The sequence below is a fragment of the Scyliorhinus torazame genome, chromosome 17 (genome assembly GCF_047496885.1).
Source record: "Scyliorhinus torazame isolate Kashiwa2021f chromosome 17, sScyTor2.1, whole genome shotgun sequence".
NCBI classification, from domain to species: Eukaryota; Metazoa; Chordata; class Chondrichthyes; order Carcharhiniformes; family Scyliorhinidae; genus Scyliorhinus; species Scyliorhinus torazame.
Window position 1 is genome coordinate 185,259,816 of NC_092723.1, and position 26,516 is coordinate 185,286,331.

Consider the following 26,516-nt stretch of genomic DNA (forward strand, 5'->3'; position numbering starts at 1 on the left):
CACTGTCGGTGCGGAGTCTGCACGTTCTCCCCGTGTCTGCGTGGGTTTCCTCCGGGTGCTCCGGTTTCCTCCCACAAGTCCCGAAAGACGTGCTGTTAGGTGAATTGGACATTCTGAATTCTCCCTCTGTGTACCCGAACAGGCGCCGGGATGTAGGGGATTTCCACAGTAACTTCATTGCAGTGTTAATGTAAGCCTCATTGTGACACTAATAAAGATTATTATTATTGAAAAATAACACTAACGCCATTCAAAAATACGTCACGACGTGGGCTCTGTCAAAAGGCAGAATCGCCTCCCCGTGGTCTCGTGCCAGTCTTTTCGTTTACCAATAGCTTCATTCAGGTTTCAAGCCACCCAACATGGACATTGTCTCCTTTCCACCTCCTCGTCTCCTTTGATATCTTCCCCCCTCTCATTTATTTTGCAATTCTGTTGCTGTTGTCCGCTGCGAATCCCACCACTGCTGCTCGGAATGTGGACGGAAGTTGGACAGTACAACGATGTGACAAACCTCCCAAAGCCACAGACACAGCTGTAACATGAATGTTTTATTTAAAAAAAGGAAATCTCAAAGCGTTGCGCGCGTGGGCGAACCATGCCCTCCCGGTGCGGTTTGTTTGTGAAAGTTGACATTTTCTTTCTCGTTGTCAGTCTGAACAGCTGTCCAATGAGCTGGCTGCTGAGCGCAGCGCGAATCAGAAGAATGACAGCGCCCGGCAGCAACTCGAGAGGCAGAACAAGGAGCTGAAAGCCAAGCTGCAGGAAATGGAGGGGACAGTGAAGTCCAAGTTCAAATCCACGATAACCTCTCTGGAGTCAAAGATCGTCCAGTTGGAAGAGCAACTGGAGGCAGAAATAAAGTAAGCGCTCTCAGCAAGATTTTCCTTTTACTTGTTTACTTGTCTTCACTCGCAGGTGTGACACCGAATTTAGTTTCGCAGCACATTGTCTTTGAAATAATGGGCGCGGTTTTGCGGGGAGGCGAGCTGCTTTGCAGGTGCAGCGTGGCCGATCGAAGCCGGGAGACCTCGTTCCCAGGATCTACCCGGTTCGCAACGCCTCGCAAGATCTAATGCAACCTCACGAGACATTGCGATGTAAATTCCGCCTAGTGTGGGCAGGATCACTTTTCGGGTGTGTGGGGGGGGGGGGGGGGTCCGGGATCCGGGATCCTCCCATTGTGCATTGGGACTTGCTGGGGGGGGGGGGGGAGGGGATTATCACTTCGGAGCTCCAGATCAGGTCGGCATCTCTCGCTGCACAGGGGAGTTCCGGCGAGCGGAGCTCCTCAGCGTCCGAAATGGGGCTGTGTACAGCCCAGGCCACACGTTCCCTGTTGAGGCTTCTTTTCAAACCAAGTCATGTTTTATAGCCTTGTGTTTCTCAACACTGTGACGCCGGGAAACACGCGGCTAAACGAGCTCGCTAGGGGCTTTGTTCCCATTTAGTAACATCGTGCCCAATAAATGTAAAATGTGTAATGTTGCAGCTATTACACAGTCCAGCATTCCCTCTGATTGGCAAAAAAAAAGAGCATTAAGGTTTCGTGATGAAGGACCATCGATGTAATGAAAGTGTAATACAGGTGTCAATCAGAGCTCAGTAATTTCCTGGGTTTGATTCTTTGATATTCCCAGCTTTAAATACAACACACAAAAGCTATCCCATTCGGTAATGGTCAGCTTCAGGCATGCTGTTCCCTCTTCTCCTTTTCCACGTCCTCTCACAGAGAGAGACCAGAGCCACACTCAGGAGGCCACCACTACATCTTTCTGAATCTCAGGGTGAGAGATCCTGTGGGAAGAAGAGAGGAGGACGGAAGGAGAGAGGAGGACAGGAGGAGTATATGTGCTTGTATGTCCTAGACCCACACCCCAACACGGGAGGCTAGACTCCACAGCATGTACTCCCCAACACGGGAGGCTACAGTCCTCAGCGTGTACTCCCCAACACGGGAGGCTACAGTGCTCAGCGTGTACTCCCCAACACGGGAGGCTAGAGTCCTCAGCGTGTACACCCCAACACGGGAGGCTACAGTCCTCAGCGTGTACACCCCAACACGGGAGGCTAGAGTCCTCAGCGTGTACTCCCCAACACGGGAGGCTACAGTCCTCAGCGTGTACACCCCAACACGGGAGGCTACAGTCCTCAGCGTGTACACCCCAACACGGGAGGCTAGAGTCCTCAGCGTGTACTCCCCAACACGGGAGGCTAGAGTCCTCAGCGTGTACTCCCCAACACGGGAGGCTAGAGTCCTCAGCGTGTACACCCCAACACGGGAGGCTAGAGTCCTCAGCGTGTACTCCCCAACACGGGAGGCTACAGTCCTCAGCGTGTACACCCCAACACGGGAGGCTAGAGTCCTCAGCGTGTACACCCCAACACGGGAGGCTACAGTCCTCAGCGTGTACACCCCAACACGGGAGGCTAGAGTCCTCAGCGTGTACTCCCCAACACGGGAGGCTACAGTCCTCAGCGTGTACTCCCCAACACGGGAGGCTACAGTCCTCAGCGTGTACACCCCAACACGGGAGGCTACAGTCCTCAGCGTGTACACCCCAACACGGGAGGCTAGAGTCCTCAGCGTGTACTCCCCAACACGGGAGGCTAGAGTCCTCAGCGTGTACTCCCCAACACGGGAGGCTACAGTCCTCAGCGTGTACACCCCAACACGGGAGGCTAGAGTCCTCAGCGTGTACTCCCCAACACGGGAGGCTACAGTCCTCAGCGTGTACTCCCCAACACGGGAGGCTACAGTCCTCAGCGTGTACACCCCAACACGGGAGGCTACAGATGAGTCTAAAGAAGAATTTTACTCCAGCCTTGAACAATCTTTGGTCCGAGTCACAACGGGCGACAAGCTGATCCTCCTTGGCAAATTGAAAAGGCCACAAACCTCTGGGGCGGTGTAATCGGCAGAACGGCGTAGGAAAATCCAACACCAATGGTACCCTGCACGTGACAAAATGTCTCGAACACGGCCTTGTCATAACTAACACCAGGGTCTGTCAGAGAGACAAGTACAAGGTCCCATGGCAACACCTTCACTCCAAACACTGGCACCTGCTCGACTACGTCATCATCTGAATGAAGGACGTGTGTCACCCGCACCATAACAGGAGTTTACAACTGCTGGACGGCCCACTGTTTAATCCGCCCTGTGATCAACATCAATGTCGCCCCAAAACAGCGATGGCAACAGGAACAGTGCCACAGGATAATCAACACTGAGGCACTCAAAGACCTTGATAAGAGAGTCCAATTCAGCCAGCGCCTCACTGCCAACCTGGAGGCTCCCGGTGACCCAGAGACAGAGTGTTCATCGTGCCTGGTCTGTCTTCAAGGCCTCCATCTCAGCACCGCAGGACCAGGAAACCGGTTCGATCAGGAGAACCAGCAGCTGATAAGCTGCAAGAGGAAGGCTTTTCCGAAGATGGAACAGCATCTCAAACCAAGAGCGAGAAACAGCTCTACAGACGAGGGAGGAGTCCAGCAAAAAAAAACAGGACCTAAAGAACAGATGGTGGGTGGAGGAGGCGTAAGAAATCCAACAGTTAGCCGGCAACTGTGACGTACAAGGCTCCTTTAGTGCAGTGAAGACCACCAAGGCCAGACTCTAAGCCATTGTCTGCCCCTTTCCCAGGCGTACAAGAGCATGGGCTCTCCATGAGAGCGTTGAATATTAAACATCCGTAAGACAAATGTCCTCCACCACCCTACCCCCGGCACAGACCACTGCTCCCCAGTTATCAAAATCTACTATGTGGCATTGGGCAACATGGACCACTTTCCATATCTTGTAACTTCGAAAAGTACCGACATCGACGACAAGGTTCAATGCTGCTGTCAATGTGGCAGCAAAGCCTTAAGTCGCCTGAGGAAGAGGGTGTTTGAAGACCAGGATCTCAGGCTGGCATCAAACTCAGAGCAATCGTGATATCCCCGCCCTCCTATATGGCTCAGAGACGTGGACTGTGTGCAGGGGGCACCTCAAAACCCTGGAGAGGTACCACCAGCTCTGCCTTGCAAGACCCTGCCAATCCATCGGCAGGAGAGCTGCACCGACGACAGTGTTTCCACCAGTATCGAAGCATTGATCAGGTTCTACCAGACACATCGGGGCTTCGACACTGCAAGCCAGCCCCCCGGGGGGGGGGGGGGGGGGGGGAACACCCTCAAAACCTCCTTGAAAACATGCAACATCCCACCAGCTGCAGCAGTGATTCCTGGCCCCAAGACCACCTGGAGTGCAGGGAAAGCATCCGGGAAGGAGCTGAACATCTCGCCTTTCCACCAGGTGAAAGCTGAAGCCAGGCATCGACAGCGAAAGGAACGCTTGGCAACCCGAGCACCCCACCCACCCGGGCACCCCACCCACCCGGGCACCCCACCCACCTGGGCACCCCACCCACCTGGGCACCCCACCCACCCGGGCACCCCACCCACCCGGGCACCCCACCCACCCGGGCACCCCACCCACCCCACCCACCTGGGCACCCCACCCACCCGGGCACCCCACCCACCCGGGCACCCCACCCACCCGGGCACCCCACCCACCTGGGCACCCCACCCACCTGGGCACCCCACCCACCCGGGCACCCCACCCACCCGGGCACCCCACCCACCTGGGCACTCCACCCACCTGGGCACCCCACCCACCTGGGCACCCCACCCACCTGGGCACCCCACCCGCCCCACCCACCTGGGCACCCCACCCGCCTGGGCACCCCACCCGCCTGGGCACCCCACCCGCCTGGGCACCCCACCCACCTGGGCACCCCACCCACCCGGGCACCCCACCCACCCGGGCACCCCACCCACCTGGGCACCCCACCCACCTGGGCACCCCACCCGCCCCACCCACCTGGGCACCCCACCCGCCTGGGCACCCCACCCGCCTGGGCACCCCACCCGCCTGGGCACCCCACCCGCCTGGGCACCCCACCCGCCTGGGCACCCCACCCACCCGGGCACCCCACCCACCCGGGCACCCCACCCACCCGGGCACTCCACCCACCCGGGCACTCCACCCACCCGGGCACTCCACCCACCCGGGCACCCCACCCACCCGGGCACCCCACCCACCTGGGCACCCCACCCACCTGGGCACCCCACCCACCCGGGCACCCCACCCACCCGGGCACTCCACCCACCTGGGCACCCCACCCACCCGGGCACTCCACCCACCTGGGCACCCCACCCACCTGGGCACTCCACCCACCTGGGCACCCTACGCACCCGAGGACCCCACCCACTCGCTCCTTCAACCACTGTCTGCCCCGCCTGTGACAGAGACTAGAGGCCGCACATTGGGCTCCTCAGTCACCTGAGAACCCGTTTTTAGTTTGGAAGCAAGTCACCTCCACTCCAAGGACTGTCGAAGAAGAAGAATATCTTTCTCTTGCCTGCAAAAGGTTACAAATTGAACACTATAAATACACTATAAATATGAATTATAACTAGCTTGTAGCTTCGGGGAATAACTCCATTTTGGCAATTGTATGGATGTCACAACCCATTTCAGCTGGAAATCAGTGGTTTGTGTATTTAAACCATTATAAGGATGAAGCGTTTTGCATCCCGCTGTGTACAATAAATTACTTTCCTACAGTCATTACATCCCTGCAGATTGTACAATAGACTGGTTATTATTTTTCATAAGGCAATCCGGTTGGTTTTAATTTGAAACAGCAAATTGCTGTTTGTTACGTTGGGGAGATCCTGATGTAATTGAATATAGATACCAGACCAAACCAGTTGCTTCTTGTTACCAAGATGCTGTTTCTTGCTCTGTTTCATCTATTCCATCTTTATGTTCCATCTTTATCCTCTAGGGAGAAACAAGCAACAACCAAGGGAGCTCGTCGCACAGAGAAGAAACTGAAAGAGATCATGATGCAGGTGGAAGATGAGCGAAGACATGGGGAACAGTATAAAGAACAGGTAGACCACTGATCTCTCAGTAAAACAGCAACTTGCACTAGAATGGTACTATAACACCCAGAGAGCGACATGGAAACCACAGCATTTGTTCTAATGTAGGGACTAAAGATTGGTGTCAGATGTGTAGATGGCTAAATTGCAAATGATCAGTTAAGCTTTTATTTGTATTAAATTTCAGAACTTTCCTAAAGACTGAAATCACTCTTTAAGAGTGAGTAATTTTTTAACTGCATTTCCTGTCCTTTTGCACAAAGGATAATTAAGAATTTTATGTACAACCTACATATTGGGCTGGTGTTCAGAACATTCTGATAAACATTCTATCTGTGTAATACTATGTAAATATTGAGGACAGAGTCCTGAGCCTGCTCTACATGCAGTGAACTCGGAGCCAATGCACAGAACATGTGCAAAGGTTCCTAACGATATCGCAGAGGTCCTCGTGTGCAGCTGGATTACCCGACCCATCTCAATTGGACACCGCAGGCTGATTTGGCTTTTTAGTCTTAAAACTGACTCCCATGTTTGTTGCTTATTTTTCTGCCAGAATTTTAGGTCTGCTGGCTGGTGGCATCTTATCGGGCTTAGTGACCACAATAAGCAGTTACTGTACAGGGCATGATTCACACTTTCCAGCAGGACCCAGGATAATAGAAATAGCTTCCCCCTTATGCTCTCAACTGGATATCTGTGCCTGTTTGAATAAGCACTTGTTTAATCTCCCTGAAGAAACACTTAAGTCAGCAAACCTGAGGTTACAGTGATGGGGAGGGGTGAGGACTTGGAAAGATTTGACGACAAGGGTAATAATAATTTTAAAGTCAGGGAGTTGCTGAATCAGAGACCAAAGAAGATCAGTGAACACGACAAGCAAGCAGGATTTGCCACAAGTTCGGATGTCATCTTCATTAACACTGCTGTGATGATGCTCTTCAATGTTGAATGGTTCTCTCCTCCACTGTACTCCAAAAACTTCAGGTAACCAGGTTTCCAGCACCTGGTTCTGTCCCCAACCATTCTTTTTACTACAATCTAAAGTTCTGCTCTACACTCCAGGGTCACCTTGATTATCATAAGTTAAGGAGCGTGTCACAAAGTTTAGCCCATGTTGCAAATCTGTTACGTGAATGTCAATCTTTTGAAACCATGGGGACAGATTTTGTTGTAGAAATAGCATTGTGGCTAATCGTGCTCTTCATTATTACAAGTGTAAATGTACATGAGCGATTAAATGCAGAAAACAGGAAGTTGTTGTCTGACCAACCCTACCCACCCAGCAGCTTTGCTCTATTAGTATCACACCATGAGACAGTGATGGAATACAAGGAACACATTCATACTGGACTGAAGTTAGGACTTGTCCGTTCCGGTGTAAGTAAAGATTTAATGGTGTGATAAGTCTTAAATACTACCAAGCAACCTCTCTAGAACGGAAAATTAATATTTACAAATGTGGAGTTTCATTCCTTCAGATTTTAATTATCATTGGAGATGTAAACAAAAACTAAAAATTCAAATATGTTTTTTTTAACTTGTTACTTCTGTCTCTTTTATCTCTTTCAATCCCATCTTTCTTTCACTCTCTTTATTTCACTTTCTGAATTCAATATTCTAACCAATACTTCCTGATTCAGATCCTCTGCTGCCCGTTAAAACATTCAAGAGTTACACGCTTGCTTGCTCTGGTCCCAGTTCGCCTGAAGTGGCCAATGTGCCCTCTCTGATTTACAGGAAGTTTCAATGCAACAATCACATGGAGAATCTCTGGGGAAATGAATGGCTGGCAGTGTTCATTCACCCAGAGTGTAAAATCTGCCTCCTATAGAGAGGGAGCCAAGGGTGGTCCCTTTATCTCTGGTAAATTGTGTTTATCCTCATTACGTTTTAATTTACCACAAATTTGTGTGTGACAAAGGTATGCTCTCACAATGTGACTATGGAAACATTAATATTGTTTTGATCCTGAAGGCAGACAAAAGCAATTCGCGCGTGAAACAGCTCAAGCGGCAGCTGGAAGAGGCTGAGGAGGAATCTCAGCGGATCAATGCGGCTCGACGCAAACTGCAGCGAGAACTGGAAGAAGCCACGGAGCTGAACGAAACCGTGAACCGCGAATGCAACATGCTCAAGAACAAACTAAGGTAACCCCCACACTCCAGCCTGCCTCCGTTTACCAATCCCTTTCCCGCAGCACAGACCATTTGCTGGGAACTTCCTGGCAGCTGATCCTGCTCCCTCTCCGTAACTTCACCGGGTGTGCAGGCGATGAGCTCTTCCTCGTGCATTAATCTGATATCTGCCGTAGCTCCCAAAGGTTTTATGGTAAATAACTCCTCGGAAATACCCAGCTTGTGGTAAGATTTCCTTGTAGAATGAGCTGAAGGAAAGAAGCAAGTTACTGCAGACGCTGGAATCTGAAACCAAAGAGAAAAATGCTGGAAAATCTCAGCAGGTCTGGCAACTAGCTTTGGGACAAAGGGTCATCTGGACTCGAAACGTTAGCTCTTTTCTCTCCCTGCAGATGCTGCCGGACCTGCTGAGATTTTCCAGCATTTTCTCTTTGGGAGCTGACGGAAAGTAACACTTTGGGTCTTAAGAAATGTTTGGCTAATATAAATCCAGCTGATCAAAACAATAATGTGTCTCTGTTGCTGCGTCCTATACAATGGAGGGCAGTAAGACTTTGAATTTTCCCCCACAGGTGAGGCCTGCTAATTATTTTCACTATAACCTTAATAGGATTTATTTATCCTTCCCTGTGGATTTGGTTCGTCCAAAACATTTGGGTCTTGTGTCTGTCTGGGCTGCCAATCGTGCCAGTCTCCTCCCAAAGTTGGCATTTGTTCCGCTCTCGGCAGATTGGGAAGAACTTTGTGTTCATGGAGTTAACGTTTCCAGTCGGAACTCTGTGGAAGAGTCCAGCGGACTCGGAAGGTTAATTCCGTTCATCTCTCCAAACCCGTGGAGTCTATCCAAGTCCTCTAATTGGCAAGAGGTCCAGCCTCCAGAAATAGGTGCAGTCAATGTGGCCAAACCCTACGCTTGCTCCATAAGAAAATACCTGCCTCTTCTTTCGTAGCACTTTATTTGCGAGAAAATAAGGAACATGGGAATATCTGTAATCGTTTTTTTCAAGATTTTCTTTTGACAAAGTAATGCAAAATGATGTTTCAAATACTTATTTGAAATAGTCACCCAAGGAATGAGAAACCGAGCGGATCTCCCCCACTCCATTCACGTGAATCCTTTATCAGCTTACTCCCAAATACCATGGGAAAAGGCTTGGAGATGAATGTCTGTTTTCAGAACCTGATGGGATGAAGAATTGAGATTCAACAAATGGGAGATGGGAGAAAATATCTGAAAACGTTTCTCTCCACTTGGTATTTGGTGGGGGCAGGCAAGATAACTAGGTGTCCCAGTCATTATTATCCTCTTCTGGGGCAGCACAGTGGGTTAGCACTGCTGCCTCACAGCACCAGGGTCCCAGGTTCGATTCCGGCTTGGGTCACTGTCTGTGCGGAGTCTGCACATCCTCCCCTTGTGTGCGTGGGTTTCCTCCGGGTGCTCCGGTTTCCTCCCACAGTCCAAAGATGTGCAGGTTAGGTGGATTGGCCATGATAAATTGCCCTTAGTGTCCAAAATTGCCCTTAGTGTTGGGTGGGGTTACTGGGTTATGGGGATAGGGTGGAGGTGTTGACCTTGGGTAGGGTGCTCTTTCCAAGGGCCGGTGCAGACTCGATGGGCCGAATGGCCTCCTTCTGCACTGTAAATTCTATGATTCTATGAATTCCATAGCTTTTACAATCACTTTGGTACCATCACAAACATTTAACAGACTTGCTGAATAGAATTTCATAACGTGCCCTGAGGGATTTGAACTCTTTGTGTTACTAGTCCAGCTGTAGAACAAAACACTGATGGAGATCTTAGTCCAGTCAAACCCCCTTAAAAGCGAGAGTAATGCGGGCATGCACATTTACTCTACATCATCACCATTAACATTGGGAGTAACTGTGCAAACTAAGTTTATTAATTATCACTGTGTATAATAACCATAGCAAAGGAACTGATCTATAACATCGAGTGGATTTTCCAATGTTTTATTAACTAATTGTTATCTGCAACATTCAACTTGGTAAAAAATTAGTGTTCTGTTGTCAGCTTCTGAACAATGCATGCTGGATCTGATTATTGTTGTTTTAAGAATCGTTTCTAATAGGAATGATGTGTAACTGTGAGGGAAATCTTGTCTTTATTCCAGGGGTGCACATGAATCTGCCCAGTGAACTCCCAGGTACCTCCCAAATCTCAGCTACGCAACTTTTCGTATTGCTCAAATCTCCAACTATTTTTCTCCTTTTAAATACTGACAGTTTCTGATAACTCTGAAGGCTGAAGATAAATATCGGCAAATAAATAAAGTGACCTCAAGAATGAAAAGCCAGGGGATGTGATTTATATATCGCGAGGAGACCGAGCAAAATATCAATCTTATCCCATGGCTGTTCATCATGAATTCTGTTTACACCACATGTTGGATACAATAGGAATAAGATTGTAACAGTTCATGTACACGCTATGCTGAATTTCAAATTGTTCCTGGTGATATTCACTCTTAACTATACTTTCTCCATCTCCATGAAATATATTTCATGGAAAAGACATTACATGTGGTACAAGTAAATGGAATAAAAGTTCTAAAAGATAGGTACAGAAAAGAGCTTAACACTTAACACTGCTGTGCATATGCAGTGGAATGTGCAATTTCCATTCATATTCAAGGCTGCCACTAACCATTTGAGCTTCATTTGAAAAGACCCTTACACTGCCGAGCTCTCTCCAAGATTTGTGAAAGTTACTTTAGCCTTGATTTTTTTTTCTGTTTCCACCCCCCCCCCCCCCCTCTCCTTCCATTCCAAATCTCACCACACCTCGGTGGAGGTCAGCTTAGCAGGGAGGCTGGAAGCACAGCGTCAAAACGAAGTGGGGTGGGATTTTTTGAGAAGTACAGATGGCAGGCTGGGATGAGTGCTGTCCATTTCCCCCCCCCCCCCCCCAGCCCACATGAAATGTAGGAAAAAGAAAACTGACCATGTTGGTGACCAGCTGCCACCACTCTATAATGCCCCAAGCCACAAATCGTTCTGGGAAACGCAATCTGTTCCCAAGTGCAATGGCCGATATTTTTCCACCTAAGCATTCAGGCACTTCTTAAAGCAAAACTTAGCGGCAGTTAAGGGTTTTCCCTGGTCTGCTTTATTAATTCCAACTTTTGGAGCTGTTTTATTTTCCCAAGCCCTTTGAGGATTGGATAAGCAACCTGTGAACCAGATTTCCATCATACTATTAAACAAAAAAACATAGTTTTTATTCTGAACTGTTCAATAATAAATGAGATTGCGCCTAAAAAGCTAATGTAGATGGAGATCTTATAACAATGTCATCTTAGTCCTCAAAGGGTTAACAAACCAAATCTGCTGAATAGGAAGCATGGCTAAGGCTTATTCACTGAAAGATATTTAATATTTAAGGGTGAACAATAGATGCAAACAAAGTTATGAAGTTTGATTAAGCTGAAATAGAGGATTTTGAGATTATCGGTGTATTCCAGGCCCATTTTAAGATTTCTACCATTCACGTGAGAACATTGGAGTCACAAAGTAAATGCACGGACAATTATTGCCTAGTTTATTTTCACACAAACACAACAAACAAGGCAGAATCACTGCTGTTTGGCTAACTCCACTTTTATATAGAATTAAATTGCTTGAACGGAACTCTAAATCATGTATTGGTTGGATTTTTAAATATATCGTACAAGCCCTACCTAGTCCTTAGTATCCCGTGCATGTGTAGTCTCAAAGCACACCAATTTGCATGTTACAAAGCTACGACAGTAATTTTTCACCGAGCAGGTATAACCAATCTTCCCTTGTTTGGCTGACAATAGGATGGGCCATGATTGATTGATATTTGTCGCATGTACCGAGGTACAGTGAAAGGTATTTTTCTGCGGCTGAGGAAACGTACACAGTACGTACACAGTAGACCAAAGAATAATCGACAAAGTACATCGACAAATAAATAAATAGTTGGTTATAGTGCGGAACAAGGGCCAAACAAAGCAAATACGACATGATTCAGCCGCACCGACCACAAAGACTATATATTTGAAAATCAAAACAAATCTCCACCCTACCCAGTCTGCAAGTTGGGCATGCATCAAAAAGCAAGTTTCATCGAGAGAACACTGATATATGTGAGGTCAAGGCCTGACGTTTAGAATTACAATCCATTTGTGACAAATGTGACATTTGTGACAACCTACTTGTGACAATAAGCGATTTTCATTTTTTTCATTACAAGTTTCAAAAACTACTGCATCCTTTTTTTATAAAACAAGAGTTCAATTGCAGACGCAATGACCTCCATGCCCAAGTTTTAAACACAATCACCGTTCAGTTTTAGGAGGGTAAAGAATTACGCTCAAGTCACTCATTGTTAATATGATTTGAATGCATTGATCAGCAGACATCCTTTATCACGGTCGGCCTCAAGTGGTTGGATGGCCTATGTCCGTCTGGAGAGTATTTTAGCATTTCTTTATTGTGTGTGTCAATGGAGAAACGTTTGGAGGGTTGTCTAAACATTGGGTTGCTTCTTGCTGCTTTCTGACATGCGGCCTTTCTTGATGTAGGCGAGGAAATGAGCCAATGCTGAGTGGAGCACGGAGATCTGGAGGCAGGCGCGGAGTGGTTGATAACGCTTCACTGGAAAACTCTGATGAAGATGTTGGAGGACGAGATCCGGACTTCAACGGCACAAAATCTAATGAATAATGACAGTGTGGCACACTGTGGTATGGTATCAAAATGGGAAAATTATACACAAACGATCAGAGAAGCTTTAAAAAGGTCACACGCTTATGGTATTAGCAGGGCACAGTTTCTCCATTTATAAAACTACTCCTTCACAATTAAAAATAAATACTTTCACGTGCATGTAGCCAAAACTAGTTTGCTAAATATTTTACAGGTATCAAAGTTTCAAATAACATTCTAGCATTTAAAATTCATTGTAAAAAAAATAAATAAAGTTAACCCTAATGTGCACTGCCTGGTGGGTTGTGATAATAAAATGGTTGTACTTTGTTGCTAAACCAGAAATGAAAATAGCATCATAATTCTAAAAATCACATTGCCCTTACTGAAATGATTTTGTCCTTTTCAGTAACACTATGATATCGGAGATGGATGGTGCATTTTTTATAGGAAGAGCCAAGCACTGTTTGCAATACTTGCCGACCACAGCAACGCTGGTCACAGAATTCTATAGACTTGCTTTGTTTAGCTCTTGAACTACTGGATTTAAAAATAAACTATTGTTTGCAGTAATATATTCGGATCATGCTAAACATAGTCCGCAAAGTGTTTCTCAATCACCGTCACCAAATAAAGGACTTTGTATCACAATGGAAAGCGTTTGGCAATTTATTTTCTTAAGTGTGCACCCTCTTTCTGTAGGTAGCTGTTTCCCCAGAAAAACGGTCAAAACGGAAGCATTAAAGGCAACTTGATATCCTAACTCAAACAGCTCTCTCGCCACAGCGGAGAGAAAATTTTATCTTCTTGACATCATCTAGCCCAGCCTAATCAAGTGCTTTTTTTTTTTGCATAGGCCAACTATCTGTCGTAGGTGAATGCTATCGTGCCAATCTCACTCTCAAAATTGCCGATGGATTCAGTACTAAACACAAGTGGTGCCGTGGATGGAAATATTGCCGTGATGTGCCAGGGTGTGTTTTTGGAACAGAAACTGGGATTTATAAATTCAGCCTCCCATTTTAAAAGAATAAGGAATGGGACCGATCGGGTGGCATGGTGACGCAGTGGTTAGCACTGCTGCCTCACGACGCCGAGGACCTGGGTCCGATCCCGGCACTGGGTCACTGTCCCGTGTGGAGTTTGCATTCTCCCCGTGTCTGCGTGGGTCTCACCCCCTCAACCCAAAGATGTGCAGGTTAGGTGGATTGGCCACACTAAATGCCCCCTTTATTGGAAAAAATAATTGGTTACTCTAAATTTATAAAATGAAAAGGATTGAGGCAAATATCCATAGCTATAGAATTAGGTAGAGTGGTGCGTTAGGCTAATCTAATTTCTCGTGCAAGTACTTTGAAACATTAGTCTTGGATGTCATTGATGTATTCATTCTCATTTGTAACATTATGTTGCTGTTTCCACCTTAGAACTCGGACTGTTGATGAAACAACAGAAGAGCTAAATTCTTCTGCTGTTCTCTGTTTTTAAATACCTTGCATGGGATTCTCTGTCGGCCGACGCCAAAATCAGGAATCGCGATTGGGCAGAGAATCGGTTCCAATGCAGAAATCACGGCAGGTGTTGATTGGATGCCAAATCACGATTCTCCATCACCTCTACAGCGGCATAAAAGTGTTCCGGAATGTACGTGCAAACACTGTTTGCATATCATTAGCGGGCCTGACCCAGTATTCTCCGGCGCCTCCGCGAAGGCCATGGGTGCCGACGTGGTGCAGGTGGGGCCTGGCTGCCCTCCAGCTGGATGGTGGGGGGAGGGTGGAGTTAAATTTGTGGGATGGGGGGTTAGGTGGGAGTAGGTGCTGCCTACTCACCCTGACCGCTCTGAGGAGGTTGTGCAGCTTTTATTATGGTACTGCAGGTAATGGCCACAGCCACAGCGCTGACCGTCTCTGCCACCTGCGCCCAGGCACCATGAACGGCAGAGGCGGGCAGCCTCCTTCCAGGGCCAGGGTACAGAGTCACCAGTCTCTCCTCCACTGCGTCTAGTTCGGGTCTGTGAATCTCGGGGCTGCGCTCCTCACTGTCATCTTGTTGGCTGGGATGGTGTGTGTGGGGAGTGCAGTGTGCATCTGTGGCTGCAGCCTCCTGAGTATTGTTAGAGGTGAAAATATTGACATGAAGGCCTGAGGATGAGTAAAGAAGCAGTTTCTCCCAGAATTTTGGGAGAAAGGCCTGAGGCTCCACAGCCTTTCTGAGAGCACCCTTTCTCACTTGAGCCAAGGCTCACACGGGTTAATATACAGATTCAAGGGGCGGAATTAGTTGTATTCTCATTTACATACAATCAATCAACTATATTCTCGTCACAATTCATTACATGCAGTCAATCAATTTTCTGAGCATCCCAGTTATCACATATATGGTTCAAGTGGGTGTTGTCTTACCGGCCCCTAATTTCATACAGAAGTCATTCAAAACTAACACAAGGATATATCCTGTCTACAGCTGGGGACCTTGATCCATTATGGATACATTGCATTCCTAGTTCTGTGAAGCTGTTATCAGCAGCTGTTGAGATACTCCCTATAAGTACCCACACCTGGTTCTCATGAGGTAGTTTACACAGTTTGTAACTTATTGTTCAGGAAAGTGGCTAGTTCAGCCATTTTGTGTCTTTAGTCTTGCTTTAATAGCTAACAGCCATTTTGTGTCCTTTTTGATATTAACAAGCATTGTGTATACACTATCTATTTCTAAACAGGCATCTAAGCCAATGAGTACCTTTTGTCTCATCAGAACTATTCAAAAGTAATACAGGAGCACAAATGTAGGAATTAAGGGCTATGGAGAGAGAGCGGGTAAATGGAGTTGAAATCAGCCATGATTGAATGGCGGAGTGGACTCGATGGGGCAAATGGCCTTACTTCCGCTCCTATGTCTTATAGTTACAGAGCTACCGATAATTTATATCATAGTCCAGTATCAGAAAATGTCCCCCAACAGTATCAATCATGAATCTGGCAAATCCGGCACCATTTCTCATTGGAATCAATTGTGTTCCACGTAGCGCCGGTGCTGCCCCTTAATTGTAGCTGAATCAGTCCAGGTGCGGCTCCAGTTTTCCTGTCCTGGAAGTCCACGAATCCTGCGCCAGCGTCAACACTTAGTCTCAGGAACGGAGAATGCCGCCCATTATCTGATTGTCCCGTCTGAAGGAAGTGGCATGTTTTCCCAATCAGCAGGGGTAAGAAGAGAAATTCAAATGGCTGTCCAGAAAATATAGCACTTAAAAAATAACAAATGATACTAGGATATTATCAACAAAGCATCTTCCACCTTCATAAATGTGGTCATTAATCCAAAAGTTTCCACTGTAACTCCAAGTATACTGAATCTGTAACTCGGAGTAGAGGGGATGGTCCTTTTTATTCTTGGTTCCTGAGAAAAAAATCTTTCCTCCCAGACAGCACCAATATTAATCAGGTTTAATGAGTGTGTGCGCAAGTCGGTGCAGGTTAGATTGGAAGGCGCTGGGGGCAGACCATAGAATTCCTACAGTGCAGAAGGAGGCCATTCAGCCCATTAAATCTGCACTGACCCTCTGAAAGAGCAGCCTACCTAGGCCAACCCAAACCCCACCCTCCCCCATTCCCACATAACCTGCGCATCGCTGAACACTAGGAGGCAAGTTAGCGTGGCCAATCCACCTCACCTGCCCTCCCTATGGTGCCGGCTGAAAGCAGGTCACCTGGTTCAGCCATGGAAATTCGAACAGAGGAAATGACCAGACAGGAAAAGACCGATTCATCCATTTAACCTATTCAGTCTAGTCATGGTGCCCTGTGCATTGTCAAACAGATGCTTCAGAGCTATTAGGAGTCAAGTCATATCCTGGAAGATGTGAACAAGCTGATTAAAAACACAAGCCAGTTAGGGAGAAAAGAAATTTGGAAAATTCCTTTCTGGCTCCGTTGAATGATTAAACCTCCTGCAGACCACACGGACTCTGATTCATTACAGATGTCTTATGGGGCAGTGAGTAATGTCCCTGCCTGGGCTAGAAGCTCCTGGTTCGAGTCCCACCCCTTGATGCCAAGGAAGATGCGTTCATACCGCGGCCAAACCGGTTGCGTATCGACTTGCAAATCCTTCCAAACACAGCAATGGCTGGCGGTAAGAGTGAGAGAGACTCCTCGTCAGCTGTGCGATAATATCGGAGCCTCGTCCATCACTATCCCCAACACCGGACTCCAACGTGCATTGCCACAGCAACTGGGACTCTACAGCGTTACCGCCCACCTCACGACAACTTTATCTCCACTCCAGCCAGTAACAGGTCCCATTCCCCCTTGAAGGTACAGAGTGAAGCAGCATTCACGAGGCGAGTCAGCAACACAACTATTCCAGGGGGAAAGAAGAATTGCAGAATCTCCAACCTAATTCTGGGCACATCAGGTCTTGCTCCTCTGATGGCAGTGAGCTACCTTCCAATTAAGATGACCTAAATTTCTTCTGCAAAAATAAATTCAGTTAAATATTAAAATATGTAAATGAAGTGGTGTGCTTTTCCGTGCATTTAAGATGTGACCACACTGCAGACACTTGTGTAAATGAGTATTTAATGATTAAAGTGATACTCATTAAAACACATGCAAAATTCTCAAAGAATCAAGCTACTGAAACCTGGAGAAAAATCATCTGGACATTAAAAAATGTATACTTTTTGCAATTTTCTTTGAGAGCTTCTCTTCCCAGATATAAACACTATTGAAAATGGAGAAAAGGGCTGATAGTCACTTTCCAATTGGTGTGGTAAGGCCAAGCGTCGGAAAGGTGGATGCGTTGGCCGAATCTGCTCTGGGGAGCCAGTCGTGTGATGAAACCTCCAGGAAAACATTTAATCACAGTTGTTGCTCAGACATGCGTTAAATGGATAATAATGAGTGCGCTAGCCAAGGCAAATCCAACCCAGCCATGTACTGCCCTATCAGTCTACTCTCAATCATCAGTAAAGTGATGGAAGGAGTCATCAACAGTGCTATCAAGCAGCACTTACTCAGCAATAACCTGCAGGTTGTTACTGAGATCTTGGCTGCTTAAATCCCTGCCGTCAGAGAGAATTAGGACCCGTTGCTACCTGAGGTACAGGCGGGAGTGATGGGGGTGGTGTGAAAGAGGAGCCATTGGTAAAAATGTCCTGACTGGAACCCGCTAGCTGAGAACAGACATGAAGGAGAGCAGTTGTACCAGTAACAAATAATTCACTAATGGTTCTATGTAACTGGCAGTAATGGATATGATAGGTCAATATCCCAACATCTCTCATGGTGTGGTTTGGTTCCCCGGTCAATGCCAATCTTAGAAGACATGCTCTCCCTCCAAGGGCAGCACAGTGGTTATCACTGCTGCCTCACAGCACCAGGGATCCAGGTTCGATTCCGGCCTTGGGTGGCTGTCTGTGTGGAATTTACACTTTAGCCCCGTGTCCTGACGGGGTCCTTCCAAGTCCAAAGATGTGCAGGTTAGGTAGGGTTACAGGGATAGGGTGGTGCAGTGGGCCTGGTTAGGGTGCTCTCCGCGAGGTGCACACTCGATGGGCCAAACTACCTCCTTCTCCACTGTAGGAATTCTAGGAATGTTTTCTTGAACTTAGTTTGTCTGAAGCTGAAAGCCCAATTCAGCAGCAACAGCACAGGAAGAGTCGAGGAAGGTTGGGAGGTTCAAGGAGAGAAGGGGACATGGGGGATGGCAAGATAATTGGAGAGAAGCATTTTCTCTGTTACTGGGAGCAGAAGCAATGTGTTGAATGGGAATGGGACTGAGGAGTTTTCAGCAAACAAGTGAAACCGGGGGGGGGGGGGGGGGGGGGGTAATCACTTTACAGTGAACAGACTGGGAAAGTGCTTTCCACTGGTGGAAGAAGGAGATGATGGCAGGCGAGAAGAAAGGGGTTTGAAGAGAGAACTAAGAGATGACAAAATCCTTCACCTAAAAAGGATTTTAGGTTATTATTTAAAATGGAACCTGGGTGGAATGGGATAAACGCAGAGAGCATGAGCAGCTCGAGGGGTGGGGGGGGCAGCATCCGTCATTATTTTATGAAAATTCTCTTGCATCAAGGCCAAGCTGCTGCCAAGTTCAGTTTAAGGTGAAAAGTCCTCAAACATCAAGTCCGCAGCCCTTGGGTGTGATATCTTGGTTTGGTTCAGCTGTCAGTGGCAGCTACTTCTGATACAGGAAATCTGGGCCATAGTCATTCAACAATACCGACTCTTAGTTCAGAGTTTTATATACTTGTTAACTACATTCTTCTAATAAACTTTGTTTTGATAAAAGTACCTAGAAAGTCTGATGAATCACACCTGAAGTGAAGGTTCTTGTGCCCATCCCAGCCAAATTGAATATAAAAGTTAAAGGTCAGGTGGACTTCATAATACACTTTGGAGTTTCTAAGCCCTGGCCCATAACAATTCCAACCCCCATTGAGAATATATGTGCACTAGATGACTGCAGAGTGGATAGTTTAGTACCCAGTTTTATTTTTCTAAAAAAAGGGGACAGAGCTAATCACAGGATAAACATCTATGGGAGGAAATGGAGAGTTGTAAGAGTGAAAACTATTATGCATTCTAAACAAAAAAGTTAGAAACAGCCAGCACGGATTTCACAAAGGGGAAAGCATGCATCCATTCTATGTTGAACAGACCTAGCAACTGGGGGGGGGGGGAAAAAGTGTGATTTAGTGTCCATAAACTTCAGCAAAACTTTTCAGAAAGTATCACAAGAGATTAAGGAACAAGTTGGAACAATTGGTTAGGAGAGAGAGAAAACAGAGTTATGGGCAGTTTTCCATAATATTTCAAAGTAATTATGGATATGCTCCAGGGTCACCTCAACTCAAAATGGAAGTTCATGATGTGGATACAGGATGTTGAAATCCAAAACAATTTATACATTTTCAGATGACACCAAGTTAAGAGGTTGGTTGACAGCAAGGAGGACTGCAACAAATCACAGGAGGGCATTAATAGACTTGCAGAACACACAAATAAAAGGTTAACTCAGATAAATGCACATTTTCGGAGAGAGATTATTTAATAATTGAAAAGGTGCAAATCTAGGTGAGGTAGAAGAATAAATTAATCTTAAGTACAAATACGACAATTACTAAAAGTCATGCCGCCGATTAGAAAAGTATTTGAAACAAAGCAAACAAGCATTTGATTTTATTTCTAGAGGGATAGAATTGAAAAGTAGAGAAGTTATGTTAAAACCGTGTCAAACCTCAGGTTAAGTAGCACGGAGTAGTGTGTGCAGTTCTAGTCACCATATTATAAAATGGAGTTAGAGACAATCTGAGAGGGTGCAGAGAAGATTTACAAGGATGTTAGCAGAAATGGGAGAGTATAAATAGGAGGATAGGATAAACAAACTGGGTCTCCTGTTGGGAAAAAAAGGCAGCCAAGGGATGGTCTCATCGGAGGTCTTTGAAATTATGACTATTATTGTGGGGGAGAATATAACTTAGTGGCCACCAAAATTATACTCATTAAAAAATCCAATAGGAAACTCAGAAGAACTTTCTGGACTCAAAGTGGTGAGAATGTGTAATTTGCTGCCACAGGGAGTGGTTGAAATGAACAACATTCAAGGGGAAATCAGGCACTCGTATGAGGCTGAAGGAAGAGTTGGGTACAACAGTGAATTTAGATGAGAAAGTTGGGAGGCGGTTGAAGTAGACCATCGACACAAGGATGGACTGGTTGGGAAAAAGGATATTAGTGTAGCCATCTGGGATGGCCACTTACAAGAAACATGGATGTTCGCAAAGCCTAAAGGGAAATATGACCAATGTAAGATTCAGGCAGGCACAGAGCCTGCATGTATATTAGTGAGCAGAGAATCCAGACAGCATCAAAACCCCCAGCAGATTAGCATTTTAATGGCCCATCTCCGTAAGACAAAGGACTGATACTCAGGTAACCGATACAAGTCCAGACATTCGGCGCCACTCTCTTTACTCAGGGAGCATCAACAACAGGGTCAATGACCGCTTAGGACACGGCCAGCCATCAAGGCACACACCCCTTTAATGGCTCAGATTGACGGCAGTGATCGAGAACTGCCCAATTAGTGGGGTCCAAACCTAAGGACCGCCCAAAAAGCACGAAACCCCCCAAGAATAAAGAGAGACACTGCCATGTGTTTGATCTCTTTTGGACCTGACACTCCAGCAACGTCTATCTCCACCTGCAGCACCACGACCAGAAGCAAGTCCAAGTTCAACGCTCGCTACCAGACGCTCTCTACCAGACGGATGAGCCTAGCCGAACCGCAGTTACTTCTCCAGACACAGCAGATCCAGATTCGAACAAATGCCACTGTTCCTCTGACCCAAGCCGGGTGCCTGAAGTACAGGTTGTCATAGTGTTAGGTGTAATTTAGCTCGTAGTGTTTATGTTGCATGTATAAGTTAATCTAGTGTGTAAATAAAGTATTATTGAACTTGAACTAACTAGCTGGTTGTTGGGTCTTTGATCGATATCCGGTTGAACCTTGTGGTGGTATCATTGATACCTGGCGACTCTGAAAGCAATATAATATCAATATCTAGACAAAAGGGCAACCTTATTGACTGCCATATTTATAGCGAATAAATATAGCAAAACAGGCAGGAGCAGACAGATGTACAGGCCTGGAGGGACTGGTGCCAAATTCGCAGGTGATACCAAAAGAGAGGCAGAACTAATTCTTAGCTCAAAGGAAACGGAGAAAGGTGCGTTGCCAAAACAAGGGAAAGAGAACAAAAAATTGCAGGCGGGATTCACCAAGTGGAGAGATTTAATAATCATACTGAATGGAGGTCATCCAAGGGCTGGATTCTCCGCAGCCCTGCGCCAAAATCGCGGCCGGCGCGGGGGCGGAGAACCTACTTTCACACCGTAATCGTGCCTGACGCCAGTCCGGTGATTCTCCGGGCCCCGAAAATCAACATGATCACGGAGTACACCGCGCCGCTGGGGGACATTGCCGGGTGCCGCCCAGCAATCCTCAGCTCCCGACCGGCCTTGTTCCCAACTGTGTGGAACTAACCACTTATTGCCGGTCAGGATGCTGGCGTGGCGACTGCGGACTCAGTAGCTCATTATAAACCCAATTCAAAGCCACAATACTAGATTTAAAACAAAGCATAGAAAATCTTAAGGATGTAATTGGGATATCTATTATTGATGATCTGTGTAAGAAAATGTTTGTGTCTGCATGAAGGTGGGAGAGTCCATCTGGATGGAACCGTTTTCTTGACAATTTTCTCCCACCTGCATTCCGGGAGACATCAATTCTTGTTTAACATGGATCCAACCTGGCCATTCTTTGGGTTGGAGGCCAGAAAACGGGAGGGGCCAGAAAACGGGGGTAGTCGGATTATTTGACAGTGGAACAATTAGATCAGAATTGCAAATTGTTGCAAAAGAGAAACCCAAACACATTTACTGGAATAATGCAAGAATGGAAAACAAATGGGGAATGATGATTTTATTTCAGTTGAGAAGTGCAGTTAGAGATTACAGACATAGGATTATAAACTTGGATTATGGCAACGTTTTGTAAAAACAGAGGTCCAAATCGGCACGAGTTCATTTCCCTCATTACCTTCACAATCCCTACCAGTGATTTCACAATTTATGAGATATGGTATACTCCCAAGGACGAAGACGACAAAATCACAGGCTAGGATTTCAAGCTTGAAAACATCACCACCTTTCTTGATCTGCCAGCAAACATATTCACCACTCCTCCTGCTGCAGGCAATCCAAATAGTAACCTCGGGTCATGACTACATCCCTCTGTTTATTGTAGGAAAGTTTCCTTTGCCACCACAGCCAATCACTTAAGATTACGGGGAAATACAGAAGAGGCACCAATCACCCTAACTCAACATTGAATTTGCTCCCACAGAGACCCAGCCTGGAAAATGGAAACATCACAGCAGTGAAGGATGCTGGAACTAAAGCACCAGACAGCAGTACAGAGAGATCTAAACACAGGCACCAGGTGCAAATAAATCTGGAAACATTCCATTCTCCAACATGGAGACCTATTAATGAGCGGAAACCAAACAATTACATAATCCAAGTCTCAAATGTAACTACACAGACAAGACATTAGTGCATTCTGCATGGAGCAAAAACAAAATTCAGAGATGGCATCAATCTGCTCATGTGTTCAACAGAACCACAGTCCAACCGGAATAGTCCCTACAAGAGACAGCATCTGTGGCCTTTCAAAGACTGGGTGGCCCTCTGTAAACCAGCTTGCATTGGACAAATCCATAAATAGCACAGTTTTGGTTCAGGACACAAACATCTGCACCTCAACAGCTTCCTTCTTTCCTGGGGAAGAGACGGGCTTGCTGCAGTTCCTCCCACTCTGGATTAGAGCAAACTTCATGGTGATCCTAAATGCACCCGTTGGTTTTGGTTAATCAACTATTCTGACCAGAAAACCCCCTCATTCTGACAGCCTGTGGTTTTATCCAGTAATGAACTAGAGAGGCCTCCCAAGGGTTGAGCTTTGAGAAAATGAGCCGTCAGCTAATAGTTTACTAGTGCTAGGATTAAAACCAAGAAGTGACCTTCTCCCTAACTGCAGCATAAATCATGAATGAATGTCCATCGGAAATTAGTTGGATTATTCTTCATTAGGGTTAAATCCTTAGATTATGTACCACACAAAAAGTGGTTAATCAACTCGTCAGCCAAACGGAGAACGACACAGGATTTCAACCTATTCTGCCGTAACCAAAAGGCACTATGATCATTAAGGCACTATTCAGTCTACAATTTGTCCTTCATTTACTTAACACTTCTACAAAGTCATTCTCAGCTCAAAATATAACAATACGAAGAACTTCATCCCTCTGGACAGATTAAATCAATATTAATCTGCAAACTGCTCCTACACCAGCACTAAATCTCACCTACTCCAAACTGTGACACCAACTGATCTGGTACATTTCCGATGCACTCAATTTGACAGAACACAAGACAAGGTGTCCTTGGGAGCTACATGAAATTCTTCAGTAAATTCAGCTTTGAGTCAATTGTCGAACAAATGTTTCTAGTTATAAGCAGTAACGGGGGGGGGGGGTAATAGTAACAGAACGCTGTACCAGTAGCATCATGCCAGAGATATATTTCACTCACGAAAAAGTCCTAATAACGCTCATCGCTGAGAATTCACCATCAAACTAAAACTAGTAATTCAGCAACCAGTTCAATAGCCCTTCTATCCCAAGGGTTTTTGAAACAAAGTACCCCTGTTCAGCATATATATTAAATGGATGTGCTTTTAAAAAAAAAAGTTCCACACGCTGGAGTACAGAGTTTTTGCATAAAGCAGCATCAAGCACAGGAATAATTTTGGAAACATATGCATTTAAAGCAATAGGACAAACTTGGACATCCACGGGAGTTTCCAAGATAGATGAACAGGTGACAGAATAAATATTTACAAAGGTGAAATCAGAAGTGTTGACTGCTATGCTAATACAGGCATTGCATAAATAAAACTGAAGTTTATATAGAAAGGCATTTTGGACTATACAACATAAATTGGTATACAGAAGTGAAAGTTACATATTTGTGAAATGTGACTTACACATTATAAACAACTTTAACCTTCAGCCAGAGAGGATGCAAAGAATGTACAGAACTGGTGTATTATACAATTTTCCTGATGCACAATCATTCCAGTCTTAAGGTATTTGGGATAAGTAAACTGAGCAAGTGCTAACACCACCAAGGTCACCAATGCAAGGCTCAGGGAAGTAAAATAACTAAATGTAACAGAACATTCAGTAGCTCCAGGTTTACGCGAAGCTACTTTACTTTAACCCACCATCATTACAAGTCCCAGTGGTTCTGATGTTGGATTAAATGCAAATTAATGGACTCAATAATTTCAATCTAATAGTTTAAAAAGTACTAAAATGCTAAGCTATCAGTTACCAAGGAGCCAAATCAATGAGCTATAACCACAGGGGAAAGCTCGTTTTGCAGGCCATCGATTCCTCAAGATAGTCATTCCTCCCCCACCCAATTAGCCAGTTTCCCGGTTACTCTGCTGGAAGGCAACCAATGTAACATAGCTCAAACACTCCAAATGCACTGTTAATTGCCAATTTCCAATTCTCGGATTACACCCACCCTCTTTAATGAGCTCTCCATCCCACATCTCCAGTGGAACAGAGCTTCTAAATATAGTCTAAAATATGGGCCAAACACCTTCAATATGAAAGAAAAACCTATTTTTAGCTTTCATCAAAAAAGAAACTGAACTTCAACTTGCTCCAGCAAAAAAAAAAAAAAAGAATTTTCCTTTTACTTTTTCCCCACTGAAAGTTACAGGGCTCGGTTACAAAAATATCCATTTATAAAACATTTTTAGAAAAAATTACCATGCTCAGAGCAAGATTTTGACTACACCCTGTGGTGACGCAGTTGCTTGTGCGCAGACCTTCGAGGCAAGTGTTCCAAACTCCAGCCTTTTGGCTAACCTAGGAATACAACACATATCAAAAAAATATTCGGAATACAGAATGAGTCATTTGAGACAGGACATTACATCGGTTGCACGTGTTTTACGCTTGAGGGGAACAGACGACATTGGATCTACAGTTCCCAAAGCTTTCCACCAGAGGAGATTTTCTTGCCTTATGTTGGTATCTGTTGATAGATCGATTACCAGAATTAGATTGATTACCATAATTAGTCAACAACTCCACTATTGTTGTATCATGCGACTACCAGGATAGAAGTTGAACTAGTTGGACCTTGGTCTGTTTCTGTCTAGCGGTGTTCCATTGGCAATTTGAACACTTTTTATACACATCCCAGATTCAACAGCATTCTCCACCAGTATTACTGGTCCATTGTCAACCATTTCACACCATGTCACATTCAGACTAAAAACACATGGTCTAGTGACAGCAGGCCAGGCCGGAGTGGAAATGACCTGTAACTCACTATCCGAGAGGGTGGAGGACGTGGAAAGAATCTAGGATTTGGGATAAACACACGGAAGTTTGCAGAGCTACAGAGGCCAGGCAAGGAGTGGTACTGACTGCATTGCTCATGGGGGCCAGCACGGTTTCAATGGGCTGAATGGCCCCCTGTGCCATTAATGACTCTTAAATTCGGTCCGCCCACCTCCCTCGTGTGGTGACCTTTCCCATTCAGTCAAGGCAAATAAAGTTATGCACTAAATCAAAGTGGAGTATTTTTCTGGAGAAGATTGGAACTAAGAAATCTATCAAGAGGCTTTACTGTTTATTAACATGATCACGAATGAAACATATTTAAATAAGTAGATGCTGCCTAATGGGCAGCAGAACATGCAATTAAATACAAGTGTTCTCCTCATGAGCTTTTCAGGATTGAAGTGCAACGTAACCAGCTATGTAACATGTGCAACTTAACCAGCTATGTAACATACGATAATACAGCAACTGTAACTATCCAATAGCAGAGTTTCTGAACCATCCCAAATTCTAAATGTGCTGTCTCCTCCTTTCTCTACAATCAAATTCCTGCCTCGACCCCAGTATTGAAATGGTCACATTCCCAGATTGCAATGTGATGTTTCACCGCATCCTCCCCAGTTTCCTGTAAGCTGCAGATCTGTTGGCACTGCCCTCGCTCGATTGCACATGACTAATGATGGCCAGAATGTCTCTCAACAGCTCCTCTTTCCACCCTCACGCACCCACCCTTGGCCAACTATTCA

The 26,516-nt window shown here is 45.8% G+C and overlaps 2 protein-coding genes across 4 annotated transcripts in view; one reads left to right on the top strand and one right to left on the bottom strand.

Annotated features, from left to right (window-relative positions):
• LOC140394506 (myosin-11-like) overlaps positions 1–13,421 on the top strand; it is an 81,497-nt gene extending 68,076 nt beyond the window's left edge. The window contains exons 32-36 of one of the 2 annotated variants that reach the window (XM_072481837.1): positions 655–863; positions 5,838–5,946; positions 7,915–8,087; positions 10,211–10,243; positions 12,647–13,421. In XM_072481837.1, the coding sequence (XP_072337938.1) occupies positions 655–863; positions 5,838–5,946; positions 7,915–8,087; positions 10,211–10,235 (516 nt within the window). In that variant the 3' untranslated portion in view covers positions 10,236–10,243; positions 12,647–13,421. The remainder of the gene's footprint in view (positions 1–654; positions 864–5,837; positions 5,947–7,914; positions 8,088–10,210; positions 10,244–12,646) is intronic. The other variant, XM_072481836.1, reaches the window with a different exon arrangement.
• Positions 13,422–22,250: 8,829 nt separating this feature from the next.
• LOC140394507 (nuclear distribution protein nudE homolog 1-like) overlaps positions 22,251–26,516 on the bottom strand; it is a 40,923-nt gene continuing 36,657 nt past the window's right edge. The window contains exon 8 of one of the 2 annotated variants that reach the window (XM_072481838.1): positions 22,251–25,287. In XM_072481838.1, the coding sequence (XP_072337939.1) occupies positions 25,194–25,287 (94 nt within the window). In that variant the 3' untranslated portion in view covers positions 22,251–25,193. Of the gene's footprint in view, positions 25,457–26,516 lie in introns of both variants that reach the window. The other variant, XM_072481840.1, reaches the window with a different exon arrangement.